Raw genomic sequence first — 26,225 nt, 5'->3', positions numbered from 1 at the left:
AATAACATCCTGAGTGTAAATTTTACAAATTAGCTACAAGTTATGGACTGAATAGCATCTCTCTGTGCCATCAGCAAGACAGTTTAACTTACTTGCATGCATACTTGTCCAGTGCTTCAATATACATGCACACACCATCATGGAGACAGTACCCATCATGGGACAGGGGACATCCAGAGTCACCATTTCTTATGGAATAGTGGTGGTCATCTTCCCTGAGGTGAGGGGGTGGAGTAGAGTCTAAAAGAACCCAAGACATTACTTTTACTTTCTGAATGGATTAGTGTCTTTCAAGTATCAACATCAGGAACTAGTTTCTGTGAATAGTTTGTGACATAAATCTTTTAGTGACAGAAGAACTACTAGAAGGAACAGTAGTTTCACTTTCCTAGCTGGACCTTAGTCATTCACTATGAAACCAGCCGTTCTTCCTTTGGGCTCAGTATTATCTGATACATAAAGCATACTGGAGGCAGGTAAAAGAATGCCCAGTCCTAAGTCACCATGTGAATTCAGAGTCACTAATCTCATAAAAACAAACCTGTCACACACAAACATACACTAACCATGCGAAGTGACAGTTAGCTTCAAGGTCTCACTGAACAACTGGTAACTCTATGGTTTAAAACCTACCCATCAATGTGCAGTCCATTACCTCCAATATCCTGGAGTCTCGAAAATTTTTTTCTCACAGTGCTTTCTTCTAAAAACTAACTTTCAGAGGAGCCCTCAAGGACAAGACTGTAGCAACTCTGACAGGAAGAAAATGTTCCCATAACAGAGGGTATGCCAAAATATAATAGTAAAGTCTCTTTTATTGAATGGTTCACTGCTCCTTAAAAGGTAAACATGTGCAGCTGACTATATAAATATAAGCAGTTTTTCAATACCTTTAAGAAGAGCAAATTATTTGAGAAAAATAATATGCTAAAAAACAAAAAACAGAGACCAAGTAAGCACAGAATTTTTCTTCTTAGGATGTTTTCTGCTTATAGGGCTGACAGGCAAAAAGTGGGCAGTGATGGGAAAGACCCCATCCTGGTCTCCAGGGTCTAGGTGAAGCCAGCTCCCCTTCTGGGGTGCTGATGGTGAGACGATACTGCTGTTATGGGAAGAAGGTTCAGGAAGCAGGAGTCAACCATTATGAATATTGAAAAAAGAAAGAGAAGAGAGCTGGAGTTCTAATTCAAAACAAGAAATACTGCCTTTTTAAAGTAACATTTTAAAATCTTTGAAAGTGATTTAAAATGCTGAGTCCAGACACTCTCACCGACCTGCCTAGCCCTGCAAAATTTATCCAGCAGCCCCACAAATCAACATTACAAATAGTGAGATTAGTTGCACATTTAAAGAGAGACACCCATGTTCCCATCTTAATTGGATTGTGAGTAATAAAAAAGGATTTATTCCAGATGCTATTAAATTAAGAAAACTTGGACCATTTCAAATTCTCAAGCCCAGCATCGTCCTAATCAGGAAAGCCAGCTCTGCAGCCTGACTGAACTGAATGATTTTTAGAATCTCTAATGCAAATAGAGATTAGGGTATAGAATATCCACGAGCCAAGTCCCTCCCTTCAATGTAGACCACCCACCAACCTACCAGGGCAAATCAGTCCTGGTTCAGACAGGTGTCCAGCACACATGCAGGTATAGCCTCCCTCTGTATTTGTGCAGTTGGCATTCTCTCCACAGCTGTGCACCCCCAGCTGGCACTCATCAATATCTGTCAGAAAAGACAGAGTACGGGAGAGAAAAGTGGGGTACAGAAAAAGAGGGTTTTATAGTTGGACAGCCTCTGGAAGAGGAGCTTCATCAGCTTCTGTCATGCTATATGTTCTCAGAGACCTATGCATTTTTTAAATATTTTATTATACTTGAAGTTCAAGGGTACATGTGCACAACGTGCAGATTTGTTACGTATGTATACATGTGCCATGTTGGTGTGCTGCACCCATTAACTCGTCATTTACATTAGGTATATCTCCTAATGCTATCCCTCCCCCCTCCCCCCACCCCACAACAGGCCCTGGTGTGTGATGTTCCCCACCCTGTGTCCATGTGTTCTCATTGTTTAATTCCCACCTATGAGTGAGAACATGCGGTGTTTGGTTTTTTGTCCTTGTGATAGTTTGCTGAGAATGATGGTTTCCAGCTTCATCCATGTGCCTACAAAGGACATGAACTCATCATTTTTTATGGCTGCATAGTATTCCATGGTGTATATGTGCCACATTTTCTTAATCCAGTCTATCATTGTTGGACATTTGGGTTGGTTCCAAGTCTTTGCTATTGTGAATAGTGCTGCAATAAACATACGTGTGCATGTGTCTTTATAGAAGCATGATTTATATTCCTTTGGGTATATACCCAGTAAAGGGATGGCTGGGTCAAATGGTATTTCTAGTTCTAGATCCCTGAGGAATCACACTATCTTCCACAGTGGTTGAACCAGTTTACAGTCCCACCAACAGTGTAAAAGTGTTCCTATTTCTCCACATCCTCTCCAGCACCTGTTGTTTCCTGACTTTAAAAATATGGAACGCTTCACGAATTTGCATGTCCTCCTTGTGCAGGGGCCATGCTAATCTTCTCTGTATCATTCCAATTTTAGTATATGTGCTGCCAAAGTGAGCACAGCCCTATGCATTTTTAGGTTTAAAGGGACTTTCATGAATGTTGGAGAGATGAACTAGGTCCTACAACACATGCCCATGCAGGTGTTGTTTTCCTTTTTTGTTTCTGTTATTTCTCTCTCTCTCTCTTTTTTTTTTTTGAAAGAATCTTGCTTGGTTGCTAAGGATGAGGTACAGTGGTGTGATCATGGCTCATTGTAGCCTTGACCTCCCAGGGTCAAGCAATTCTTCCAGCTCAACCCCCCAAGTAGCTTGGACCACAGGCTTGCATCACCATGCTTGGTTAGTTCTTGTTTGCTTGTTTGTTTTTAAATTTTTTTTTGTGGAGAACAGTGTTTTACTATGTTGCCCAGGCTGTCTCAAACTCCTGGCCTCAAGTAATCCTCCTGCCTTGGCCTCCCAGAGTGCTGGGTTTACAGGCATGCACCACCACACCCAGCCCCATGCAGGTGTTCTAAGCTCCTGTGAGAGGCTGGAAGCTTTCTTCCTGCTTTGAAGGAAAGGAGATTTCCCAAAGTTGGAGATTAGTAAACGACCTCTAGGCAAACATTTAAAAGTTCAGATCCTAAAGATTCATACTTAACTTTTTTGAATAGACATCCTGTCATTGACATACATATTACATCAAATACAACAGTTTTGCTTTTTATATAAGAATAAACTATATCAGAAAAATCATCCTTTCCCGACTACCCACCATTTTTTCTTTCTCAGCTACTGCCACCCTAACATTTAGGGCCTCTCTTCCTCTCAATTTCACATTACTGCAAGAACAGCCTTACTCATTCCTGGATCCCACGTTTCCTCCACGCCATGCCTAAACACCAGTGCCATATTATTCTCCCTCCAGCACAACGATGATAAACCCATCATTGCACCACTTTACTCAATGCTGCCAGTGGCTCTCTGTTGCCTAGAACTTTGCTGTCCAACTTCCTAGCCATTGCCATATGAGAGTATTAAGTACCCAAAATGCATCTAGTTCATATTGAGAAGTGCTGTATAAAACACACATTAGAGTTTGAAGACTTAGTGCCAAAATAAAAAAGAATATTAAATATCTCAATAATTTTTACACTGATTATGTATTAAAATGTTAATATTTTGGATATATTTGAATACATAAAATATTATTGCTAAAATTCATTTCACCTGTTTCATTTTACAGCTGTAATGTGGTTAGTAGAAACTTTGACACAACACTGACTGTCTGACCCTCAGCCAGTTTCACTGGAGAAGTGAAACCTCAGTGACTAACCCTCAGATTTTAGTCTTCCACAGAGGTAACCCAAACCATCTGTTACAGGCTGAAATGTGTCCCTGCCCCTCCAATTCATATGATGAGCCCTAACTCCCAAAGTGACTGTATTTGAAGAAAGCATCTACCAAGAGGAAAGTAAGGTTACATGGGGTCATAAGGGTGGGGTCCTAATCCAATAGCATCAGTGCCCTTAACAGAAGAGGAAGAAAAAAACAAAAGAGGAAGAGAAACTAGAGCGTTCTCTCGCTCTCTGTCTCTCTCTCTCTCTCTCCACATCAAAGAGGTAAGGCCATGTGAGAACACAGTGAGCAGGTGGCCATCTGCAAGCCAGGAAGAGATCCTTCACCCAAAACCAAATCAGCCAGCACCTTGATCTAGGACTTCGAGCCTCCAGAACCATGAGAGGATATATTTCTGTTGCTTAAGTCATCCAGTCTGGGATATTTTGTTACAGCATACACTACTTTATCAGCCTTAGTTTCTGTTCTTCCCCTCATATAACCTAAACTTAGTGCTCAACTAGGCTACTCTCTACCCTTAATGACAGTCATGTGATCTGTTCATACCTGGACTCCTCCCATCCCTTCATATTTCTGCAAATGAAATTACTTATCCCCCATGCTCCTTCCAAAATGACACTTCCTCCCTGAAATCTTCCCCAATACCTCAAACAAATATTTCTCCCAGTTCTGAACTTTCATTGTGGTTTTTACTTCTCTTACGATGTTCACCCTTCTTCATCACTGATCACAGTTATATTTCTTTTAGGTCACAGTTTCCTTGCAATCAAAGACTACCTTTCTCATCCTGATATTTCTCAGGGTTTCTAGCACTGTGGCCTTATTCTTAATAGGGGCCAATTCAATATTTAACACATTGAATTGCTATCCTGGATGGCCCAAACTGACTCTTTTATGAGTTCCTGTTATAATTTCAATAAACTATCACCTTGAGAGAAAGAGAGAGCTTTTCCAAAGCAAAGACAAAGATGTATGCTTGACCAAGAAACTCAACTACTCTTAATAATAAGAAGGATAACAATTTTACCTTGCACTTTTTATGTGCCAGACAAGGTTCGAAGTATTATAACTACATATATATATATATGGGGCGGGGAGAGAGAGTGAGAGTGAGCTGGGGGAGAGAGAATAGAGGAGCAAGCCCACTGCTTTCATGGAGTCTGAGGACTCCATGCCAACCACGCAGGCAGGGTGAGCACACCCCATTGTGTGCTCGATACTGGAAGGAGATGAGTTAGTAACAGTGTGAGAAACCAGAGCCTAATGAGTTTAAACATCCAAGAAGAGATACCTTCCTTTTTCTTCAAAGGAAATTAAATATGAAATCAGCTTGCCTAAATTATCTGTGGGCCTGCTTAATTAGAGCAGTGACATTTTCCTGACTGACAGCCAAATATGTGCTTAAAAGAGTGTTTACAGATGTCTGTGGATTCCACAAAACTAATCCAATAAAGGTCTGATTGAAATCAACCAGATTCAAAAGATTGATAGTTATGATTGATATTTCATCTTTAACCTTAACAAGTGGGAGAAAGCCGTATCATTTGAGTTTCTTATCAGTTTCTTATGTTTTCAGAAGGAGGGAAAGAAAATACTGAAAGAGAAGTTTTAAAGCGCTGTAAAACTTCAGATAATCACTTCACCGTGCCTCAGACGGCTTCAGGCAGGTTTTCACTTGTACATGATGCGATGCTACTGACACTTGGAAATGTACGAGACATCCACGACGCGAACTCCCAATCCAACGTGCCACACCCAGACCTCGCCAGAGGACAGGGATTACGAAAGAGGGTTGAATCATTCTTTACTTGTATCTCAACGTCAGTGGCTTGACTCTCCCACCTATTGAACTTATCAAGAAATGTGAGAGGAGCCCTTTGACAAGCCACACCTCCTTTTCTTTATATACACAGCAGTGACTTCCAACAAACTGTCATCAGCTCTGCAGTTCACCACATTTCTCTTACCAAATTCACTGACAAGTAAATGCTGTCCAACTCCCCCCATGATGGCTCAAGGTGGGAAGTATTGATGAGACACTGGTGTCACTCAAACCCCAGAAAGAATTAGAAAGGCAGAGGAGTAAGCAGCCTCCAAAGGGGCTTGAAGCTGACTAGGGCAGTAATAACACAAGGGCACAAACTTGGCTGTTCACCAAGAATGGAAATATGTCAGTTTGAGCAGGTCGTACAACTCTTTAAATCTTGACATGTGTGTCACCCCAATTATATCCTGTCTTCTCTCTGCTCACTGCACCCACACTATTTCCCAATTTCTGAGGCCTGCCTCTGCCCTCCTCCCTCAGCACATGTGTCCTCTTACCAAGACAGTGAATCCCATCTCCTCGGTAGCCTTCTGAGCACCGGCAGACATAGCCACCTTCGGTGTTGATGCACTTGGAGGAGGCAGGGGGGCACACTGGGACACCCATCTCACATTCATCTATATCTGTGGGCAAAGTTATGAACTAGTGCAATATTTAGGCAATCCTGATATAAATGAGACTAGTTGGAAAGAATAAGCATAATCATATATTCGATTCTTATTCAGTCCTTTACAGGTGCTGTTTGCCAACATCATGCACGCCCTGCATCTTGGACATAAAGTTCACAAGTTACTGCTGAATCAGTCTTTACAGAGTTCCCACCTATCCGATTAGGCAAATATGTAAATAAATCACTTTCTGCCAGAGTTTCAGACCATAAGGACTGAGATCTTTCCAGCAATCATTAAATTATAATTTTGAGGCTATTAATATAAAATAGGAACCTGTCCATTACTCTATTCATTTGACTAAAACTTATGACCTAAGCTTCCGGGGCAAAAAAAAAAAAAACAGTTGTGTTTTCATTGGAGTTGGTGAAGTCATAAGCTTGACTTGAACTCCAATTCATGCTTCTAAAGCTAATTATAAATTCTTCCCCTTAGTGTCAACTGCATATATTGCATAATCATAAAATTTTACTATGAACTCAATGTAATATATTTGTGTAAATATATTTATATGTCTCATATTTTCTATGCATGTCATTCAATTTTTTTTTTAGCTAACATCAAATAACTTATTCAAATCTGCTGATTACATAAATCCTTCTGGAGTTTTTGAGTCAGAAAGAGCAGAAAAAATGTTTCTGGTTCAGTATTGTCCAAATATCTATATTTGCCCTTTTCTCTTACCAGAACATAGTTTTCCATCCCCAGCAAATCCTTTCAAACACTGACATGTGGCATCCTCTCCCTCTGAAATACACCGAGCATACGTGCTGCATCCCACAGGAGCACAGTCATCTTGATCTGCAAATAGCAAGAATCCCGTGCAGTTATTTCCAGACCTTAGAGAAGAAAACGGACTTTAATGTTCTGGTTCTACAGAACAGTCCACCACTTCTTTCCCAAGTTCTGGGACAGGTTAACCTCCAAACAGAAACACTTAGTTGACCTATAAACTATATCTACACTAAAAGATCCATAGCTGGCTGGGTGCAGTGGTTCATGCTTGTAATCCCAGCACTTTGGGAGGCCGAGGATGGATTGCTTGAGCCCAGGAGTTCGAGAACAGCCTGGGCAACATGGTGAAACTCTGTCTCTACTAAAAACATGGTGTATAGTCCCAGCTACTTGGGGGGCTGAGGTAGGAGAATCAGGAGGTTGATGCTGCAGTGAGCCAAGATGGTGCCACTGCACTCCAGCCTGGGTGACAAAGTGAGACACTGTCAAAAAAAAAAAAAAAAAAAGAGATGCATAGTCCCATAGTCCCATAGCCATGTTTCTGTTTATGTGCCCTCAAACAACTTTAGTCTTAAAGCACTAGCTGGTGTGTTCAATGAACCCTATATGAACTTATTTATAATTTTTAAAAGCATTTGCAAATGTAAATTATAAAATTGCTAGAAGCAAATAGACTCAAATTTGAAAGGTCTGTTGCTTATTTTGAAACTTCCCAACCATTTTGACAACAAAAGGAGTCAATCTATTCTTATCTCCCAAAGATACACAGACTAATATTTAGCAAGTAGATCTGTGCACCAACATGGCAAAGAAATTCAATCATAAAAAGATTTACTGCCAATTTACTAATATCATATATAATGGAATATGTATGTCACAATGTGTGTTTATTATCAAGATTTATGTAGTGACTTGCACACCTCAAGGCACTTTTACAAAATCATGAACCATACAAGTTAAGTGCAGTAAATGGATCATTTCATTTCATACTCCATTGAAATGCAAGTGCCCTGGGGAACAGAGTTACATGTTGAGCCATAAACATGAGCAGGACTTTTTTTTTTTGTCTTTACTTTACTTATGTATGTAATCATTCTCCAAATGCCACTCTGCCCTACCTTTTTAGAGTTGGGGGAAGCTGACATACCACAGTAGAATATAATTTATCATCTGTCTATTCACTGGTAAGCTTGCTCATCTTAGTACAGGAGAGATTTTTTAAAAAGCCCTCCAAACTTGCCAATAAATTAAAGAAAGTTAAATGATCTAAGTAGGATTCAGGTGGCATGTGAATGCAGACACTGGGTAATTGCATTTGATTTGCTTAGCTACTTGAGCGAGATTTCTCTTGTGGGAGCAGATGCCTTTCATGCTTGCTTGGTCATCTCCTGTCACTCATGACTCTTAGAGATGGATAAGATCAGACCAAATCAATTATCCATTTAATTCAGCATTTATGTGGAAGACTAGCTCCCAAATCACAAGGCTGCTCAGAGTGTAGAGTGGACACTATCCGATTACCCAAGATGTTTTAAATCACTTTCAGAATTATCTTAAATTAGAATATGATTCAGGATTTACTTGGTAACATGCAAACCCAAGGCAGCTGTGCGTAATGAAAAGCAATAGTTATGCAGTTGTAGGAGGGACAGGCTACAGCCAAAGTTGTTGTTGTTGTTTCTACCACAAAGAAGCTCTGGAAGAAATAAATGCCTGTGTTCACATTCCTCTTCTCTAAAACAGCAGTGACAATTTTTGCCAGGTCTATTTTTCATGATGATTCTAAGGACTAGAATAAAAAGTGACCTTAAAAAAAAAAAAACCCTTTGATCAAGATATTTAATCAAATATTTGATCACTCTTTGATACATATTTAAATAAGGATGACAAAGAAAGATATTGTGATAATTTAAATAAGAATTAACCTTATCACACTAGAAGAGACTCCAGGTCCTGTTAGTAAAACTAATATAATTCATTTGAAAATACCTACTACGTATTGGGCCTTCCTGAGAGGCAAAAATACAGTGGTGAAGAATAGGGCTCTGCTATTGACAAGGGCTCTGCTGTTTTGCATAATTAGTTATTGAAGTACAAGTGTGATGAGTATGATCAAGGGGCAGAAGTGAGGTTCTAAGAGAGCTGTAATAGGCAGCCCTAGCCCGGTCAGGAACTAGGAAAGGCTTTCTGAGCCAGAGGGCGAAGGACACACAGGACTTTGAAGGGCTAAGAAACACACCATGGGCTGAGAAAACAACTAGCGCACATGTCCGTGTCTGTTAGAAACAAGGCCAGGGTGAGGGAAGCAGACCACAGAAAGCCGAAGGCAAGAGGCCTAGTAAGCCCTTGTTGAGGCTGGGGAGGTATCTAAAGGTTGTTTCATACAGGGCCCAACAGGCCATGTTAAGAATTTTAGACTATACTCTAAAATCCTAATGTGGAGTTTTCACATTGTCTTTTAGCCATAGACACTTTGTTGATGTGAAATCTCACACTGAAACAGAAATTAGACCCCCGAGCCTGACTTAGGTGGAAGTAAGACTTCACAAGCTAGGACAACACAGAACAAAATCCAGGTATGGAAAGATGAAGGGTTTTTCACCAGGACAATCAGCTCCCTCTATTCTGCACTAGGCTCCAGGTATTAAGCCAAATTCACAAATCCTTGGTCACTTAATCACTCCCCCATTCCCACCCATCTGTCATTTATCTTAGTCTTTCAGTCCCTCAACCATTAGCCTTTCAAAATATGCTCTATGAATCTCTAGGGATTCCTGGTGACTTTGCAAAGGTTCTCTACATCACTAACATTGGTTTAAAGTATTTTATTCTATCATGCTGTTTGTCTCCACAACTAACTGTGGCCTTGAGGACTGGGATGGTATTTAGCTCATCTTGGTATCCCCAGCACTTAGCACAGTGTATGCCAAATAAGTTGCTGAACACACAATATTCCTAATGTTAATGAAGTTTTCCAGAACGTCTTATTTTCACATGAGTTAATTATTTGGTCATAATTTTCAAAAACCTTTGGTCAAGTCACTAAATTAACAGATCTCAGTCTCTCAGCTTTCACATCTGTGAACCGATCTGTAATGAGGATCAAATTAGAGATTATAGTTGACCCTTGAACAACACGGGTTTGAACTGCACAGGTCCACTTATACCTGGATTTTTTTCAACTGAACACAGATCAGTAATATTGGCGGGATGTGAAACCTGCCTCCAAGGATGCCTGACGTTTTGTATACCTGGGTTCCATGGGGTGACTTTGGGACTTGCATATGTGCACATTTTGATATACTCAGGAATCCTGGAATCAATCCCCTGTGGATATAGAGGGATGACTGTATATATAATCTAATGTTCTCTGCAAATGTTATTGTTATTACTAAAATTATGAACCTCCTTATTTATATCTTATAAAAAAATCACACTGATAAGGTGAGGTAAGAGGTACCCAGAGCCACATACATCAACAAAGTAGTTTGCAGACCACAAAAGTTGGGTAAAGCATCTCCTTAAATGTCCTAATGTGGAGTTTTGAAATCTTTTCCTTTTTTTTGCCACATACATCTTGTTAAACTGTTACTTAATAACACAAACAAATAAAATGTTTCAAAGTCAAACTGCACTGCTTGAAGGGCAGTGACCTAAAGTGAAAGGATAGGGTTTGCAGAAGCTCTAGGGATGAGCTGAACCCAGCTGGAAAAACCACTGACATTCTGAGTGAATATAGAACAAGAAAGACTTAGGTTCCCTAAAGTTGTTACATACTGAACACATGATTTGGCATTTTAGTGACAAACGTGCAACACAGAAGAAAAGAATTCCAACATTTGCTGTTTGTGGACTTTCTGCAACAATTGAAGTGCTCAACCTATATTTGCTTATCAATTACTATCAACTTTTCAGGCTAATGGAAAAACAGCAAGGGGGGACCAAATACCAAAAATATCAGGGGTGGATGGAAATACATTCAAATATGTTGTCCTATGTTTTACTTTTGTTTCCAAGTTACTTTGTTTCTTCACAGAACAAAAACTCACATCCAAAGACTCTCAAGATGTCCTGTTTATGTCCAGACTAATATGCAGCCATCTTTCTCAGGCACATCATTCAGAAGAGACAGACTTGAGTCCAAGGTTTGGCTTCATTAGCCTTGTGTAGAACTTAGCCAATATTAAGTTAGAAAGGTAATTCAAAATTTCTCATTGGTAGGATGGAAACTGTTGGAACCAAAGGTATATTGAAGAACTAGTTATTCATACCTGACACCACGATTTCAGCCACTAGCATTTGTTGAGATTCTGTAATGTTATCTTCTGACACTCTAGTCTTGGACAAGATGTCCAATGGTGTTACTTGGTTCTTTAGATCAACTTCACCACCTATTGAAGGTCAATAGATGCAATTAAATTTAGCTTTTCTGTTTCAAAAAAAAAGTTCGATTTCATTTATGTTTATGACTATTTATTGGTTGTGAGTTCAGACTCATTCTTACAGTAAGATGATTCAGAAAAACTGTCAGGGTCTTGGTAACTTAGTAAACCTCACCCTGCTATCCCACACCCTCTCATTTTCACTGAGCACTTAATGATTTGGGGGATAAGGAACCAGTACGGAAGAAAGATAGGACTCTTTCAGGTACTGGCAAACAAACAAGAGTAAAATACCAAAATCCTCAGGGACACAATCAGCTCACAATCACAGCCCACAGTTCTTAAGGACAAAATAGACGATCTCCCCAACTTGTCTTCCATACACATTCTTCCTCCTTTATGCTGCTTTCATGCTTATTTTAGCCTGATTTTACCCACATCTTATCTTATGAAAGGACATTAAAAAGTCATGATTTAATACAGGCATAAGATTCATGCACTCCCCACTCTCAGAACAGGGGAGAAATTGATTCTCTAAGACAGCAGTTTTCTAAACTGTGATCCACAGAACCCTGGGATCTTCCTTCAGAACGTCCCTAGTCATAATTCTTTTCATAATAATACCATAAAGTTAATTGCCTTTTTCCACCATGTTTACATTTGTACTGATATGGCAAAAGGAATGTGGGTAACGGCTGGTGTCTTAGTATGAAAAAAGGAAATGACAGCAAACTCTACCAGTAGCTGAGCTCTTCACTGCCACACACTCATATTTAAAAAAAAAAAAAAAAGAAGAAGAAAGAAAAGAAAAGAAAAGGAAAGAAAAGAAAAAAGGCCGGGCACAGTGGCTCATGCCTGTAATCACAGCACTTTGGGAGGCCAAGGCAGGTGGATCACATGAGGCCAAGAGTTTGAGACCAGCCTGGCCAACATGGTGAAACCCTGTCTCTACTAAAAATACAAATATCAGCTGGGCATGACGGTGCACGCCTATAATCCTGGCTACTCGGGAGGCTGAGGCAGGAGAATCTCTTGAACGCTAGAGGCAGAGGTTGCAGTGAGCTGAGATCATGCCACTGCACTCCAGCTTGGGTGACAGAGCAAGACCCTGTCTCAAAAAAATAAAAAGAAAAAGAAAAAAAAAAAATTGGCTGGGCAGGGTAGCTTACACCTGTAATCCCAGCACTTTGGGAGGCCAAGGTGGGAAGACCACTTGAGGCCAGAAGTTCAAGACCAGCCTAGGCAACATAGCATGACCTTGTCTCTACAAAAAATAAAAATAAAATAAAATAAAATAATAATTTAAATACATTAATAATTAATAATTTAAATAAATTAAATAAAAAGAAAAATAAATTAGCCAGGCATGGTGGTGCATGCCTGTGGTCCCAGCTACTAGGAAGCTAAGGTGGGGTCCCAGCTATTTGAGCCCGGGTGGGGCCAAGGCTGCAGTGAGCCATGATCATGCCACTGTACTCCAGCCTGAGCAACAGAGGGAGACCCTGTCTCAAAAAATAAAAATAAAACCCAGTTTCACAAGAAGATTGTTGTGAATCAATAAGATTATTAATTTTTAAAACTCTTGACCATTGACTACACAGCTTTTTAACACTCTATGTAATAACATAAGAAATACATATAAATTCTTTCAGTGCATACTAAAGTTATGATGGTTAGCTAGAGGAAAAACTAAGTAAATTTTGAACTGTGAGCTGAAACTAGCCTCTTTTTTTCATTGCATAACTTTTGTTTTGTTTATTTTTCATCAATCTGTCACTTTACTTATATTTACACCATGCCTACCAGATAAATATAAATTTTTTAAAAATTTAACAAAATGTAAATTATCTTTGGTATATTTCTGCTAGAAAGATATCAAAGGATGAATCCACAGATGCCCAGATTGTTTGGGTGCACATTCAAGGGAGGCAAATAAGTACTACTGGTTATACCTCACCCTTGGTTTACTCTTCCTCTTCCTCCAAGTCATATCTAGTTTGTAAAAAAGTACATCACATGCCTTCTCAGGCTGGATTTTCCACATTTGTTTGATATCCTGAAGTTATTTTTTATAAAGAACTTTGATTTTCTTATTAAGACTTGTCATGTGATAAGAGATCATATACTACTACCTCTAAAATTGAGGACATAAAACTTCTAAACAACATATTGCTGAACATTTTTGTGAGGTGATAACATTTTGACATTTATTTCCAAGCCTGGGACCCACTCCACTATAAATGCGGAGGTGGAGGGCTTGGAGCTTAAGACTGTTATCACTAGAAGTCAATTGAATTTTGCCTGTAATAAGGAACTCAAAACTCAGCAGAAGAGAACAAATAAACAAATTCTTAGCATTCCTAAAAACAGTTAACATCCAAAATATTCAAAATCAGCAAAAGCATAGAGATTGATGTACAGCTGTATTTCTGAGCCAAGGTTAGGTAATTTGCCACATAATTTATTATATTACCTGACAACAGCTGATGACCATCCAGAGCCAGACACGTTTTCCCATCTGAGGCTTTCATAAAACCTTCACGACACGAACACCAAGCAGTTCCAAGCCTCTCTTTGCAAATATGTTCACAGCCTCCGTTTTGATATAAGCAGGGATATGCTCCTAGTAGAGAAAAGAAACAAATTCACAAGTGGGTTTGAAGATGAAAAGGATCTCATTAATGCAAGTCTGCAGCTTGCTTTTAGGGAGCTACAGCTTTTAGGGAGAGAAACACAGTGTATCTAAACAGAGCGTATATCAATAGCTATTTCAGAAGAGTTCCCCCACGGGGCCACTGATTCTAAGATAAGCCCAGAACGTTATTACCTTATTGGTACTGAGTATAGCCAGCACTTTTTTTAAGAAGCTCTTTAGTCAAATGTGATTCTTATTTCCTGACTCATCATCTAGTCAAACTGACAAAGAGCAATTCAGAAAGAAGAGCTACTATAAAATGTGAAATGCCTTTTCCATTTGCTCACTCCTCAGGAGTATGGAAAGGTCCAAGTGTTGATAGAAGCTTCCACTGCAGGTGTCTAAATTGCCTGCCTCAACCCAAGGCTCTTTGAAATGCAGCAGGTAAGTAAAAGTTGTTCAAGAAAAGAGATGAAATTGGAGGGATAAAGCCCCAGTTACCAAACTACCAGATTGTCTTAAACAAACCTAAATCTTAGAAAATCTTAACATCTACACAGTTAGTGAAAGTTACAAAATCCCCTCCACTCCCACTCCAACTGCATGACATTAAACAATTAAAACAGTTGCAGATTCCAGCCAAGGAAAGACTGTGTAACATCTCCAGTGTGTACCTGGTTTTGCCAATGGATGAACCACAACCAGTGATGAGGGCTTCAGCATGCTGCCTTGGAGACGTACTCTATCTTTGCCAGTCCTCTTGTTTACTCTCATTACTGACGGCATAGCCCAATCTGAGAACCACACATAATCCTCAAACACGGCTACAGCAAATGGGTGACCTGGAAACAATTCAGGTTTGTTAAATACACCTTCTTTGTCTTTGCAATGACTATTTACGAAAGGACAAGGCTTGAAATTTACACAATATTCCTACACTAAATCAACTCTTTAGCTACTCAGCAAGTTATGAGTGAGCGATCGACTTACACACCTGCCTCAAGGAGAGCCCACATGAGAAGGGAACATCACCTTAGAATGGGAACATAGTGGCATGAGGTCCCAGCAAGGCCCACTATCACCCAGCACTTGCAGAGTGGGAGAATGTGGGCTGATTGTCTTCCTAGCACCATGAAGGAGGCAAAGGTGGAATTTTCCTTGTTTAGTACATCTGTCACTATTTATAGACTAAATTTAGTTACTCGAGTAACTATCTTACCACTCTTTGCCTTAGGTTCCTACTCTTTTGAGCAGCAGTAATAAGCGGTAGATCAAATTCACAGGTTGTTGTAAGGATTTTTCAAAATTTGAGGTAATTGTATAAGAGTCTCCCCATATTCCCATCTCCACCAACACATTTGCCTGCATTAGTCCCCCACCTTCTTTCCCCTCTCTCCTTATTTAATATTGACCTGTGCCCCTGATGTCACCCTTCCTGCCTTCTCTAGGGCCTGGATCCATCAACAATCACCCCTTTCTCTTACATCTTCCCTCTCTTCATTCCACTAGCTTTGTTCCCTCTGTCTACTATATCCTGTCTCCCATCTTCATTTCCTCATCCCCGTGACCCCTCTATCTCATCTTTGTCTCTTTCCTTCCCTTTTTAGCCAAGTTTTTGAAAGAGTCATTTATTATCTGCTGCCTCCATTTTCATGCCTCCTACTAACAGTAAGTGGGCATCTTTCTGAGCCCACCTTCACCAAACCTACCTCTCTGTGCCACTGGAACTGCTCTGAGAAGGCATTCAAGTATTGAATACGCAAGGGAATGTTTTAACATACTATCTCAGGTGGTTAGAGACTAAAGCTAAGGAGGCTCAAGTTGGATGTTTTAATCAAGGCTACTCACATTCCCACAGACCACTCTTTTTGTAAACGAGCAATGGATTTGACAGATTAGAATGAATGTCTTCCCCTACTGGTGGAAAACTCAAATAACTTGTTCCGGTTACAATGAGTCTCCACTTATCATTGTTGATCAGGATCATTAAGATTCATTCTAGTCTCTGGCCCTTTGTCCCAAATTAAAGCCTTAAGTACAGCAAGGGAATTTTTAACATAGCTATAGTTCTTTTTTATCATGGTGAAAAAGCGTAACAGAAAACTTAACATCTCAACCATTTCTAAGTTCAGTAGTCTTAAGTACATTCACACATTGTTGTACAACCAATCTCCAGAATTTTTTCATCTTGCAAAACTGAAACTCTATGTCCATTAAACAACTTCTCATTTCCTCTCCCACATCCCCTGGAAACCACCATTCTCCTTTCTTTTCCTATGAATTTGGCTACTCTAGATACCTCAAATAATTGGAATTGTACAGTATGTGTCTTTTTGTGACTAGTTTATTTCACTTGACATAATGTCCTCAGGAATTAATCCATGTTAAAGCACATGTTAGAATTAGCTATAGTTTAAACAAATACCCCACACTAGACATAATCTTTCTTATTTTTTGTTTACAGAAGAACCACAATTAATTGCATTTTAAATTAAGAATATCTTCAACCTTTTAAAATACATTTTTAATGTACAAACAATATTATATGTTTTCATTGTGTACAACATGATGTTTTAAAATATATATACATTGTGGAATGGCTGAATCTAGCCAATTAACAAATGCATTACCTCAGTTATCATTTTTGTGGTAACAGCACGTAACATCCACTCTTAGAAATCCTGAACTGGTAGCTGGGAAGCCACCACATATATACCAGTAGATGGCACTATAATAATGGGAATGTTACTTACATAATTTAATATAAAATTATTTGATAATGGCCTTTAATAGTCAGTTGTATTAGTCATATAATATAGTAGCAATATAAATGATACACAAAGTATCTGCTATGCTTTTTGGTTTAAAATATGGTGTCATCACATTCTGGTTAGAAATTTTCAAATTCCTTTCTACCTTTTTATGTCAAAGATACAATTTTACATTTATTTAGGTGATGTATTTTTTGGTTTTTGTTTTTTTGAGACGGTCTCACTCTGTCACCCAGGCTGGAGTACAGTTGCACAATCACGGCTCACTACAGCCTCAACCTCCCAGGCTCAAGCGATCTTTTCACCTCAGCCTCCTGAGTGGCAGAGGGATTACAGGCACTCAGCACCACGCCCAGCTAATTTTTGTATTTTTAGTGGAGACAGAGTTTCGCCATGTTGGCCGGGCTGGACTCGAACTCCTGGGCTCTAGTGATCCTCCCACCTTGGCCTCCCAAAGTGCTGGGATTACAGGTGTGAGTCACCATGCCCAGCCTGGATGATTTTTTTTTTAATACTGTATGTGTCCTGCACTAGATTCCTTGGCTTTACAGATATCATATTTGTTTTACTTTCCACTGTATCTTCAGCTCCTGTAATGTGTCAATAAATACCCCTGAGGTAAATGGATGATAAAGTCTAAGGTTGTGCATAAGCATATCACTTATTGTGAAGTATATCTTTAATTTTTAGAGAATCTTAGAAATACATAAAATTTTAAATTATACTTATCTGGAGCCAAAGAGAATGGGCAAAATAGGTATCTTATACAGATTATTAGTTTGTTTGCTTCTTCCTAAATGACAGAAACCATGTTTTTTCATCTTCCCAACCAATTTCTAACTCTCCAAAGCATCTTCAACACTTCCCTGGCTCTCATTTTCTATATGCAATCTGTTACAAAATCCTCTTAATTTTTTATGCACATAATTTTTAATACCATAATCCTTCATTCCATTTTTAAATGACAATGTTCAAACTCAGGCCATCACCGGTTGTTGCCTGGACAGCCACTATAGGCTTCTAACAGATTTCCTTCTCTCCAAATTCCAATCGAACTCCTATACTTTACCTAAGCAGCTATCCAGAGGTGCCAATCTTAACATATACATTCTATGTGCAAGACCATTCAGTGCCCCTCTACTAAATTCAGAGTTTCAGTTTAGTCAACATATCCTGGCAGTACTAACATACAAAGACCAATTTTTGCAGCCTTATAATCTTTTGTCATCATCTATTTACCACAAGGCCCAGTTTAAATACTGTCTTTGTACATTCCTGGAGTCAAAATCAATTTCCCACTGCCTATTTCATAGCCATTTTGTATTTCCTTTAACAGCTGGCATGAGCTACAATGTTTTAAAGATATTTATGAAAATATATGACACCCCATGTAAAATCTGAAAATAATAGGGGAGGAAACTATATTAATCTTTGCACATGTTATCAACTGACATTCATTCATGCCTAAAAGTGCCTATAATATCACTGTTGTGAAACAACTTGTCTAAAACATAAGAAATGAAAACAGCTGAACCAAGTTCTTATTCCTAAAGGAGTTTAGAAAATTTTAATATTTTCATTCTGATTTTGGGACTTCTTGGAAAGAGAAATGATTATGCAACACTATTTTTTACCCAGTATTCCAATGTTAAGGTAAGCCTTGCAGCTCATGATTCCCTGGAGAAGTCTGTCTCTATTCCATATTCACCCATACAGCTAAGGGGTATGTGTGTGTGTGTGTGTGAACATATTTTGTATTTAACACTCATAAACACTCAGTCAAGATGAAGAAATCACCCATCCCAAAGCCTCACCTACATCATTCTGAGTAAGTCTTCGGCGTTTTGAACCATCCAGATTGGCCATTTCAATCACAGACTGCTTGGCATCGCACCAATACAACTTGTCAGTTAAGAAGTCAATCGTTATTCCACTGGGCCAGATTAGATCAGAGCTGGCTATCACCAGTCGGCCAAGGCCTTGGAGGGAAGAACTTTCAATTCGTGGATTAATCCCTGTATCAGTCCAGAATAATCTCCTTTAATCAAGAAAGCACACAACAAATAATATCTGCATGAAATAAATTATTCTATTCTTTCATCATTGAAAATATCAATGTAAATTACTTCATGATATACTAAAGTGGTACACTAGGGAATACAGAAGAGATAGCGCTGTATGTTGGGCAAATAATTTTGAAACAGCGCAATTAACTTGTCTATGTAAAGCATCTTCGAAAAGAAATGTTGAATTAAAGCTCAGATCATTAGATTAAAAAAGAAATTAGTTTAAAAATTGCAATATATGACTAATCAAATAGTCATGAGTAAATAGGCTTGAGTAAAATATTCTTGAATTAGCATTTTGTACTGCATAAAGGCAATGAAATCTTGCTAGCCTGTTCTTCTGTTATGCATATGTAAAATTCACTGCATTTGTAAAACTACGACATAAAGGAAAGATCGTATTTATCTGTTACCCAGTTTTATGCAATGTACTCTATTAGCTCAGTTAATTTCAACTTCCATAAATCAGGTGCTGGGCACATTTTTTTTTGAAGTCAATATGGTTTATATTTTTTTATTGGCCTATTTAGAAATGGTTACATTCTCACAATTTTAATCATTTGGCTGGCTCCAAATCAATTATCAACTACTATCAATATATTACCTCCCATAAATCATTGTGAAATTTCCAGTGTAAATAAAATAGGGTTGGTTTTTATCTTTGTTTTTTAACAACTAGGAAGAAATCCTTTATTGTCCTTAAATCTCTAATCTGTAAACAAAAATGTGTCACTAACTCACAATTAACAGCATAGTCTTCTAACCTTTCATAATTTCCGTTTTCTGTCATCTAAAATCTAGGAATGACCTATATCTTATGATTTTTCTAAATAGAATCCATAAGTCATATAATCCAAATATCCTTTTCTGCTCAGTAAACAATGCAAATTTTTAAAGAAAATAGATGAATGAGCTTGAGTTTAGTCAGTTAATGAATTACAGTGCATTTTTCTTTCAAAAACAAATTGAATTTATTTAAAAGAGCATATTAACAATAAAATTATTATACAAGAATAGAAAATCAAGACATTAAAAGCATGACGAATTCATGCTGAAGATTTGAACAAATTGCATGGATTTTCTTGGTTTCTGGTTTTGGACACTAGCATATCAACCATGAACTGTCACATGACCTCTGCAGAGCAGTGCCTTATTTTTACAAATACCTACTTGGCCATTGGATGAACAGCAATTCCTCGTGGTTGAGAGATGTTCTCCTTAGTGATTATTTTGGAACGTTTTCCATTTAAATCACTCCTTCCAATCAGAGATTTCCTAAAATATGTGCAAAATAAGGGAGTTTGTTATAACAACTTTACTTTTCAAACAAAAATACTCCTTTCTCCTCTTTCTGAAATGCAAAGATAGGCATTCTAAACCAGCTCCTATTTCTGTTTCCCTCTCTCTCTCTCTTACTTTCTCTCTCCCCCACCCACAAAGTAGCAGCAATAAGCCCACAGATTTTATATTTTTAAACACTTTTAATTAGCATCCCAATATTTATTCCAGGTAATGAAAATACACAATGACAGGACAAGGTAAAAGGATTGTGTTAGTGGCTGGGTGAGGACATTCTCTTTATAACTTCCAATCTCCTGCTGAAACCAATGGAAGCTAGAAGCAAAGGGACTGTTAGCCTCATGGGATCATGAAGAGGAGGGAGACAAGCCAGCACAAAGATAGTAGGTGGAGATCAACATTGGCTTTAATTTTCTTCCATTTAATTCTAAGACAAATGGGAGTACAATTGTTCCTCGGCATCTGTGGGGGATTGGTACCAGAACTCTCCAAGGATGCTCAATTCCCTGATATAAAATGGCACAGTATTTGGATACAATCTATGTACATTTTCCTGTATACTTTAAATCATCTCTAGATTACTTATACCTAATGTAATGTAAATGCTATGTAAATATAGTTATAAGTTATTGGTTTTATTTATATTATTTTTATGACTGTATTCTTATTTTTAATTGAATTTGGTTTTTGAATATTTTTGATCCAAAGTTGGTTGAATCCTCAGATGTGGAGCCTGTAGATAAACAGGGCCAATGGTACTGAAATATTACTTGCTAATCTTTACATTAAATAACCCAAAGGAATCTGGCAGGGTAGAAAATTCTTATTTCCTGATTTTTCTATTTATTTGTCAAACAAATATTTACTGAGCACCAACTGTGTGTCAGGGATTGGTCTAGGCATTGGAGATACAATAGTAAATAAAGCCCTGTCTCTGTCCTTATAGAGCTCATAGTTCAACAGGAACAGAGGGAGAGGGAGGCAGAGGTGAGAGGGGAAGAGAAAGGGTTAGGTGGACTGGAAGGGGAGGGGAAGAAAAGGTGGAGGGAAAGGGAAGGAGGAGAGGTTGGGGGAAGTAAGAGGGGAAAGAGGGAGAGGCGATTATAACACAGCACATGAAAGCACATGCTGAGAAGAAGGATGTAAAGAATGTAATTGGAAGACTCAGGGAGGGTGACAGGGTGGGTAGCCCAGCCAAGCAGGGATCGGAGAAGGATTCCTGGAGATGATAACAAATGAAGATGAGAAGCAGGCAGCCAGGCAAAGGTGGCTGGGGATGGAAAGAGTACCCTAAGCAAGGGAATGTACATATACAAGTTCTAAAGTAGTGGACCTAAAGAATGTGGGGCAGTTATACTTGCACTTTAGAAAGTTTGCTGTGGCTTTAGTGTGAAAGGGTGAGGCAGGCAGGAGATGACAGTGAGGAGATAAAACAGTAGCAGGAGAAATGGAGAAAACTGGATGGATTTAAATGCTAAACATGACTCTATAGCATCCCTGCCCCCTTCAGGAGCAAACAAGGGACGATCAGCAGCTTCTTGGAGCAGGCGAGACCACAGGCAGAGGGGATACAAAGAGGGCTAAGAAGAGCCTCCCTTTCCCCATGTACTGCCTGCTTTCCCTGTTTCCCTGCTGCAAACCAGAATATATAACCTGCTGCAAACCCGAATATATATAATTCATTCAATAAACATCTGTTAAAGGCCTCTCACCTTGCTCTTCAGGGCAATGTCTGCATGAAACAAGCCTGCCTAGAAACACAAGGTAGGGCCATTCCCTGCTCCTGGTTTTACAAAATGCTAAGGAGACCTTCTCCGGTGGCTGGTTCACCAACTATTTTCTAGGTACTGTGTAGGGAACAGGACTCTATGCACAGGGCTCCATGCACAGGGCCTTATTCACAGGCAGTATGCAGAAGAGAGGTGAAGGTAAAACTGGCTCAGTGCCTATGCTGGATTGGGAACACTTTGTAAAACTACCAACTAAAGGCAGTGGAGAATTTGAAACCATTTCTACTCCAGTGCCACTTTAAAAAGATAATTTTACTCCCAGATGAAGTGCTCATAGGAAGGATACTGCTGGGTGGAAGATATTTTTGAACTTAATGTGTCAAGTTCTGTTCTCAGACACAACTGTCACTGTGCCTCTTCCCTTGGTGGGAGGAAAGAATTCTGAGGCCACTTGCTTGTGACCAGGGGAGACAAAACTGTCAATTCTGATCTCATGATGATCTCTAATCATCTTAGAGATGAGAGACATCATCTCTAAATTCTGTTTCAGGCAGGAATTAAGTGATGAGACGAGAACGACATAAGCTCCTGAGTGTGCAGCTGTCTCAAGGCAGGATTGCTGGAATTTACTTTTAAAGCTCCCCCAAGGTGTTCACCTAATATACTTCTATTTGATTCAGCTAGAGAGCAAATCTCAAACTCCAGTGTTGGTAATGAGAAACCAAAGACCAGCAGGGATATTTGGCTTCATGGGAGTTCAAGCATCACCTTTAATCTAGTGGTGTGTCCTTCTCTCTCTAACCATTATCTAATCGTCCCAGTGCCACTGAGATCCTCCAAGAGAAAAACTCACCCTCCTTCTAGGGTAAGAGCTGTCCATCAAGAACCCCAGAAGAGTGATTTTTTTTTTTTTTACCTCATATTAGTTTTTGTTATCTCAAAAGAATGAGTAAATAGATAGCTTATATTTTTACCCTCTTGATTCTTTACTAGGCAATTGACTTTAGGAATCAGTATTCCTTGATACTAAATAACAGCATTACCATTGGAATTTTCAATGTGCTTCCTTCCTACATTTAGATGTTAATTTGAATCTGTCTTTTCCCAGGCCAAAAAGGAACTGCAAGCATCCCACTTTGCCTCTTTTGATTGGCTAAGAGTTACCATGTGATCTAATATTATGAGATTGGAATCTCAGTTATTTACATCCAATTTCTAGGTAATATCAAGGTTTCCAAACCATAAACCTTTCATTTCCAGACAAATTAAAGGTTTTCTTTTAGCAGCTGCCTTTAGAGCCAGGAGGACTTAAGAAAGGCTTGTTATTACTGAAGCCAATGAACTGGGGAATTTAGGGTCTGATTCTCCAGGAAACAGTGGTGCCTGTCAATCTCCTGAACGCATTGCCTCTGCAGTCGGTACCATGGTACTATTAATCAAACCCTGTTAAAATTAGAGGTCCCTTGTGAATGTGGGGAAATATGAGAAGACTTGGCACCCTTAGTGGACCCGAGAGTGGCTGACATCTGCCATTTTGATCATCGTTTACCCTTCCGAGAACAACCATGTACAGCTCTGTTATTATACACAGCTGACATTTAAAATATTCTTTTAAGTAGGTTCAACACAGAGGAGGTCATTATTATGATTTTTATAATTATTACAACTGAAGTTGATTTTAATTTGTCACATGACTCTGAGTCAACCGTGTGTTAAATCCACACTGGTTTGGGGCGGTGGTACATCTCTATGACTATTAAGAGAATATGCTTTGCAAATGGCCATCTTTGAGTTCCAATTACAGATCCACATGGTACTTGTTGCCTGCTTGACCTTGGGAAAGTTATTTTACCTCTCCAATTATCAATTTTCTTAATCTTTAAATTGGAGATAACAAAACTTACCTTTGGGGATTTAATAGTGTCATGGATATAAAGCACAGTATCTGGTGCATTGCAATTATTCAGTAAATAAATACTCAAATAATAAAGAAATGAACGTATGATTAGATGAACAAATGAATGAATGAAAGAAAATATGCTCACCTTGGATGTAAAATGGCCATATTATTGATAACTGATAACCATATCATACAGATAACCACATCAACAGATTTTTTCTTTTTTTGAGACGGAGTCTCGCTCTGCCACTCAGGCTGGAGTGCAGTGGCGCGATCTCCGCTCACTGCAAGCTCCGCCTTCTGGGTTCACGCCATTCTGCCTCAGCCTCCCGAGCAGCTGGGACTACAGGCGCCCACCACCCGCCCGGCTAATTTTTTGTATTTTTAGTAGAGACAGGGTTTCACCGTGTTAGCCAGGATGGTCTCGATCTCCTGACCTTGTGATCTGCCCGCCTCTGCCTCCCAAAGCACACCAACAGATTTTTAAAAACCTGTTTCCCATGGATTATCCCGATTAAAAGAGATATTCTGGGACATAAAATGCCTACCCCCAAGCATAGAAACCCATTCCCTGGGACTTCTCCCTCTGTGTTGGAACTGCTGATTTCACAGAGGTTAAACCCTCATTCTCCCTTCTTTTACTTTTACTTGGTTGCATTGGTACCAGATGTTCGGGATGGCCACCATTTCACTTTCTGGCTTTCGGTTACTCTGAGAATATATCTCAGAGTACATTGCATCTCTAATATGATTTTGTGAGGGGTCTATCGTTAGCAGCTTCTCTTACAGTTCTGTAAGGAAGTGGGATCTCATTCGCACACATAAGGGATACAGCCACTTCCTTCCTGCTTCCTGCCATTCAGTTCTGAGGTTCACGCAGGCTGCATACACACCAAGTACAGTAGCCCTTCCTGCAGCTCTGAGAGTGGGGTTTCACAACTGCACTCTGGTTCTGTTTTTTCCCAACATAGGGAAACAAAGAGCATCCCCCTTATCTCAAGCACTTTCCTCACAACTCCAGCTGAAGTTCTCCTCCCTCCTTCATGCTTGTTTAACAGGGAGTCAACATTCTAGTCCAAGATTTGTCACTTGCATGCCGAAGCTCATTCCATGATGGCTCCCTTTGGGAGTGTACACCTGTCATTTGGCAATTATTTATGTGTGGCCCTATGACATTTCTTGAACTGCTATTTAGACCAAGAATTTGTATTAATTATTTTGCTGGGGAAATATACCTTATCTCCCCAGCTAAACTAAGAACTGACTGAAAAGATGGAGCATATCTTAGGCTCCTCTGTATCTCCCATGTGACTTAGGAGAAAGTCTTATTTCCATAGCAGATGCTCCAAGAATGCTTATTGCTATATTCAGACAGGTTTTGAGTTTCCCTGATAACAAAAGCCTGAACTGCCAAAACACAGGCTACTTTTTTTATTATTATATTTTAAGTTCTGGGATACATGTGCAGAACGTGCAGGTTTGTTACATAGATATACGTGTGCCATGGTGGTTTGCTACACCCATCAACCCGTCATCTACATTAGGTATTTCTCCTAAAGCTATCCCTCCCCTTGCCACCCAACCTCTGAAAGGCCCCGGTGTGTGATGTTCCCCTCCCTCTGTCCATGTGTTCTTATTGTTCAACTCCCACTTATGAGTGAGAACATGCGGTGTTCGGTTTTCTGTTCCTAACACAGGCTACTTTCTTGGTCTTCAAAATCCTCCCACGCACACAGATGCAATCTTGATGAAAGGAGGAAGTGGAGGGAGTGTGGACCGTAATGGTGGTCTCTTTTCTCCAATCCCAACCAAATGCCCAGCAACACTTTTCTGTGTTCAAAGTGGAGGATGAAGCCAATAGTATTACCTATCCCATCACTCCCATCCCACACAGCTTAAAACTGATGCAGAAAACATACCCTGTGTCTGTCCAATAGACTCTACGGCCAATCCAGTCCACAGCAAGACCTTCTGGCACATCTACTCCTTCCTCAATAAGCCTTTCTCGCTGGGAACCATCCATATTAGCTCTCTCTATCCACTTCAGGGCTGTATGGGCAAAGTATATCTACGAAAGAGAACACAGGCATTTCTGATTTTTTTAAAAACTAATGTGGAATGTATACAAATGGCACTTGTCTTTAGGTTGTACAGGGTGTTAAGAACTTGACTTTGGAGATAGGCACACCTGCAACTAAATTCGAACTAGGCTGCTTCCCAGATACGTGTAACCTTAAGCAAGTTATTCAATGTCTCAGAATCTTAGTTTCCTCATCGGTAAAATGAGGATAATAATAT

At 39.4% G+C, this 26,225-nt stretch overlaps 1 protein-coding gene and 1 non-coding gene across 5 annotated transcripts in view; both read right to left on the bottom strand.

Annotated features, from left to right (window-relative positions):
• Nucleotides 1–26,225, bottom strand: part of EGF (epidermal growth factor) — a 100,926-nt gene that overhangs the window by 16,405 nt on the left and 58,296 nt on the right. For 2 of the 4 annotated variants that reach the window (XM_032171701.1, XM_032171705.1), the window contains 10 exons: nt 25,847–25,995; nt 20,169–20,273; nt 18,747–18,970; nt 14,836–15,003; nt 14,000–14,149; nt 11,416–11,535; nt 7,094–7,210; nt 6,239–6,364; nt 1,603–1,725; nt 93–240 (listed from right to left, as the gene is read on the bottom strand). In XM_032171701.1, the coding sequence (XP_032027592.1) occupies nt 93–240; nt 1,603–1,725; nt 6,239–6,364; nt 7,094–7,210; nt 11,416–11,535; nt 14,000–14,149; nt 14,836–15,003; nt 18,747–18,970; nt 20,169–20,273; nt 25,847–25,995 (1,430 nt within the window). The remainder of the gene's footprint in view (nt 1–92; nt 241–1,602; nt 1,726–6,238; nt 6,365–7,093; nt 7,211–11,415; nt 11,536–13,999; nt 14,150–14,835; nt 15,004–18,746; nt 18,971–20,168; nt 20,274–25,846; nt 25,996–26,225) is intronic. The other 2 variants (XM_032171703.1, XM_032171706.1) reach the window with 2 other exon arrangements.
• On the bottom strand, nt 2,531–2,637 carry LOC116466264 (U6 spliceosomal RNA). Its single transcript, XR_004247477.1, has one exon. It is a non-coding gene; the product is annotated as a U6 spliceosomal RNA (small nuclear RNA).

This window comes from Hylobates moloch, unplaced genomic scaffold (assembly GCF_009828535.3).
Source record: "Hylobates moloch isolate HMO894 unplaced genomic scaffold, HMol_V3 SCAFFOLD_3, whole genome shotgun sequence".
NCBI classification, from domain to species: domain Eukaryota; kingdom Metazoa; phylum Chordata; class Mammalia; order Primates; family Hylobatidae; genus Hylobates; species Hylobates moloch.
The sequence above is the reverse complement of the archived record's forward strand: the minus strand, read 5'-3'. Positions and strand labels throughout refer to the sequence as shown.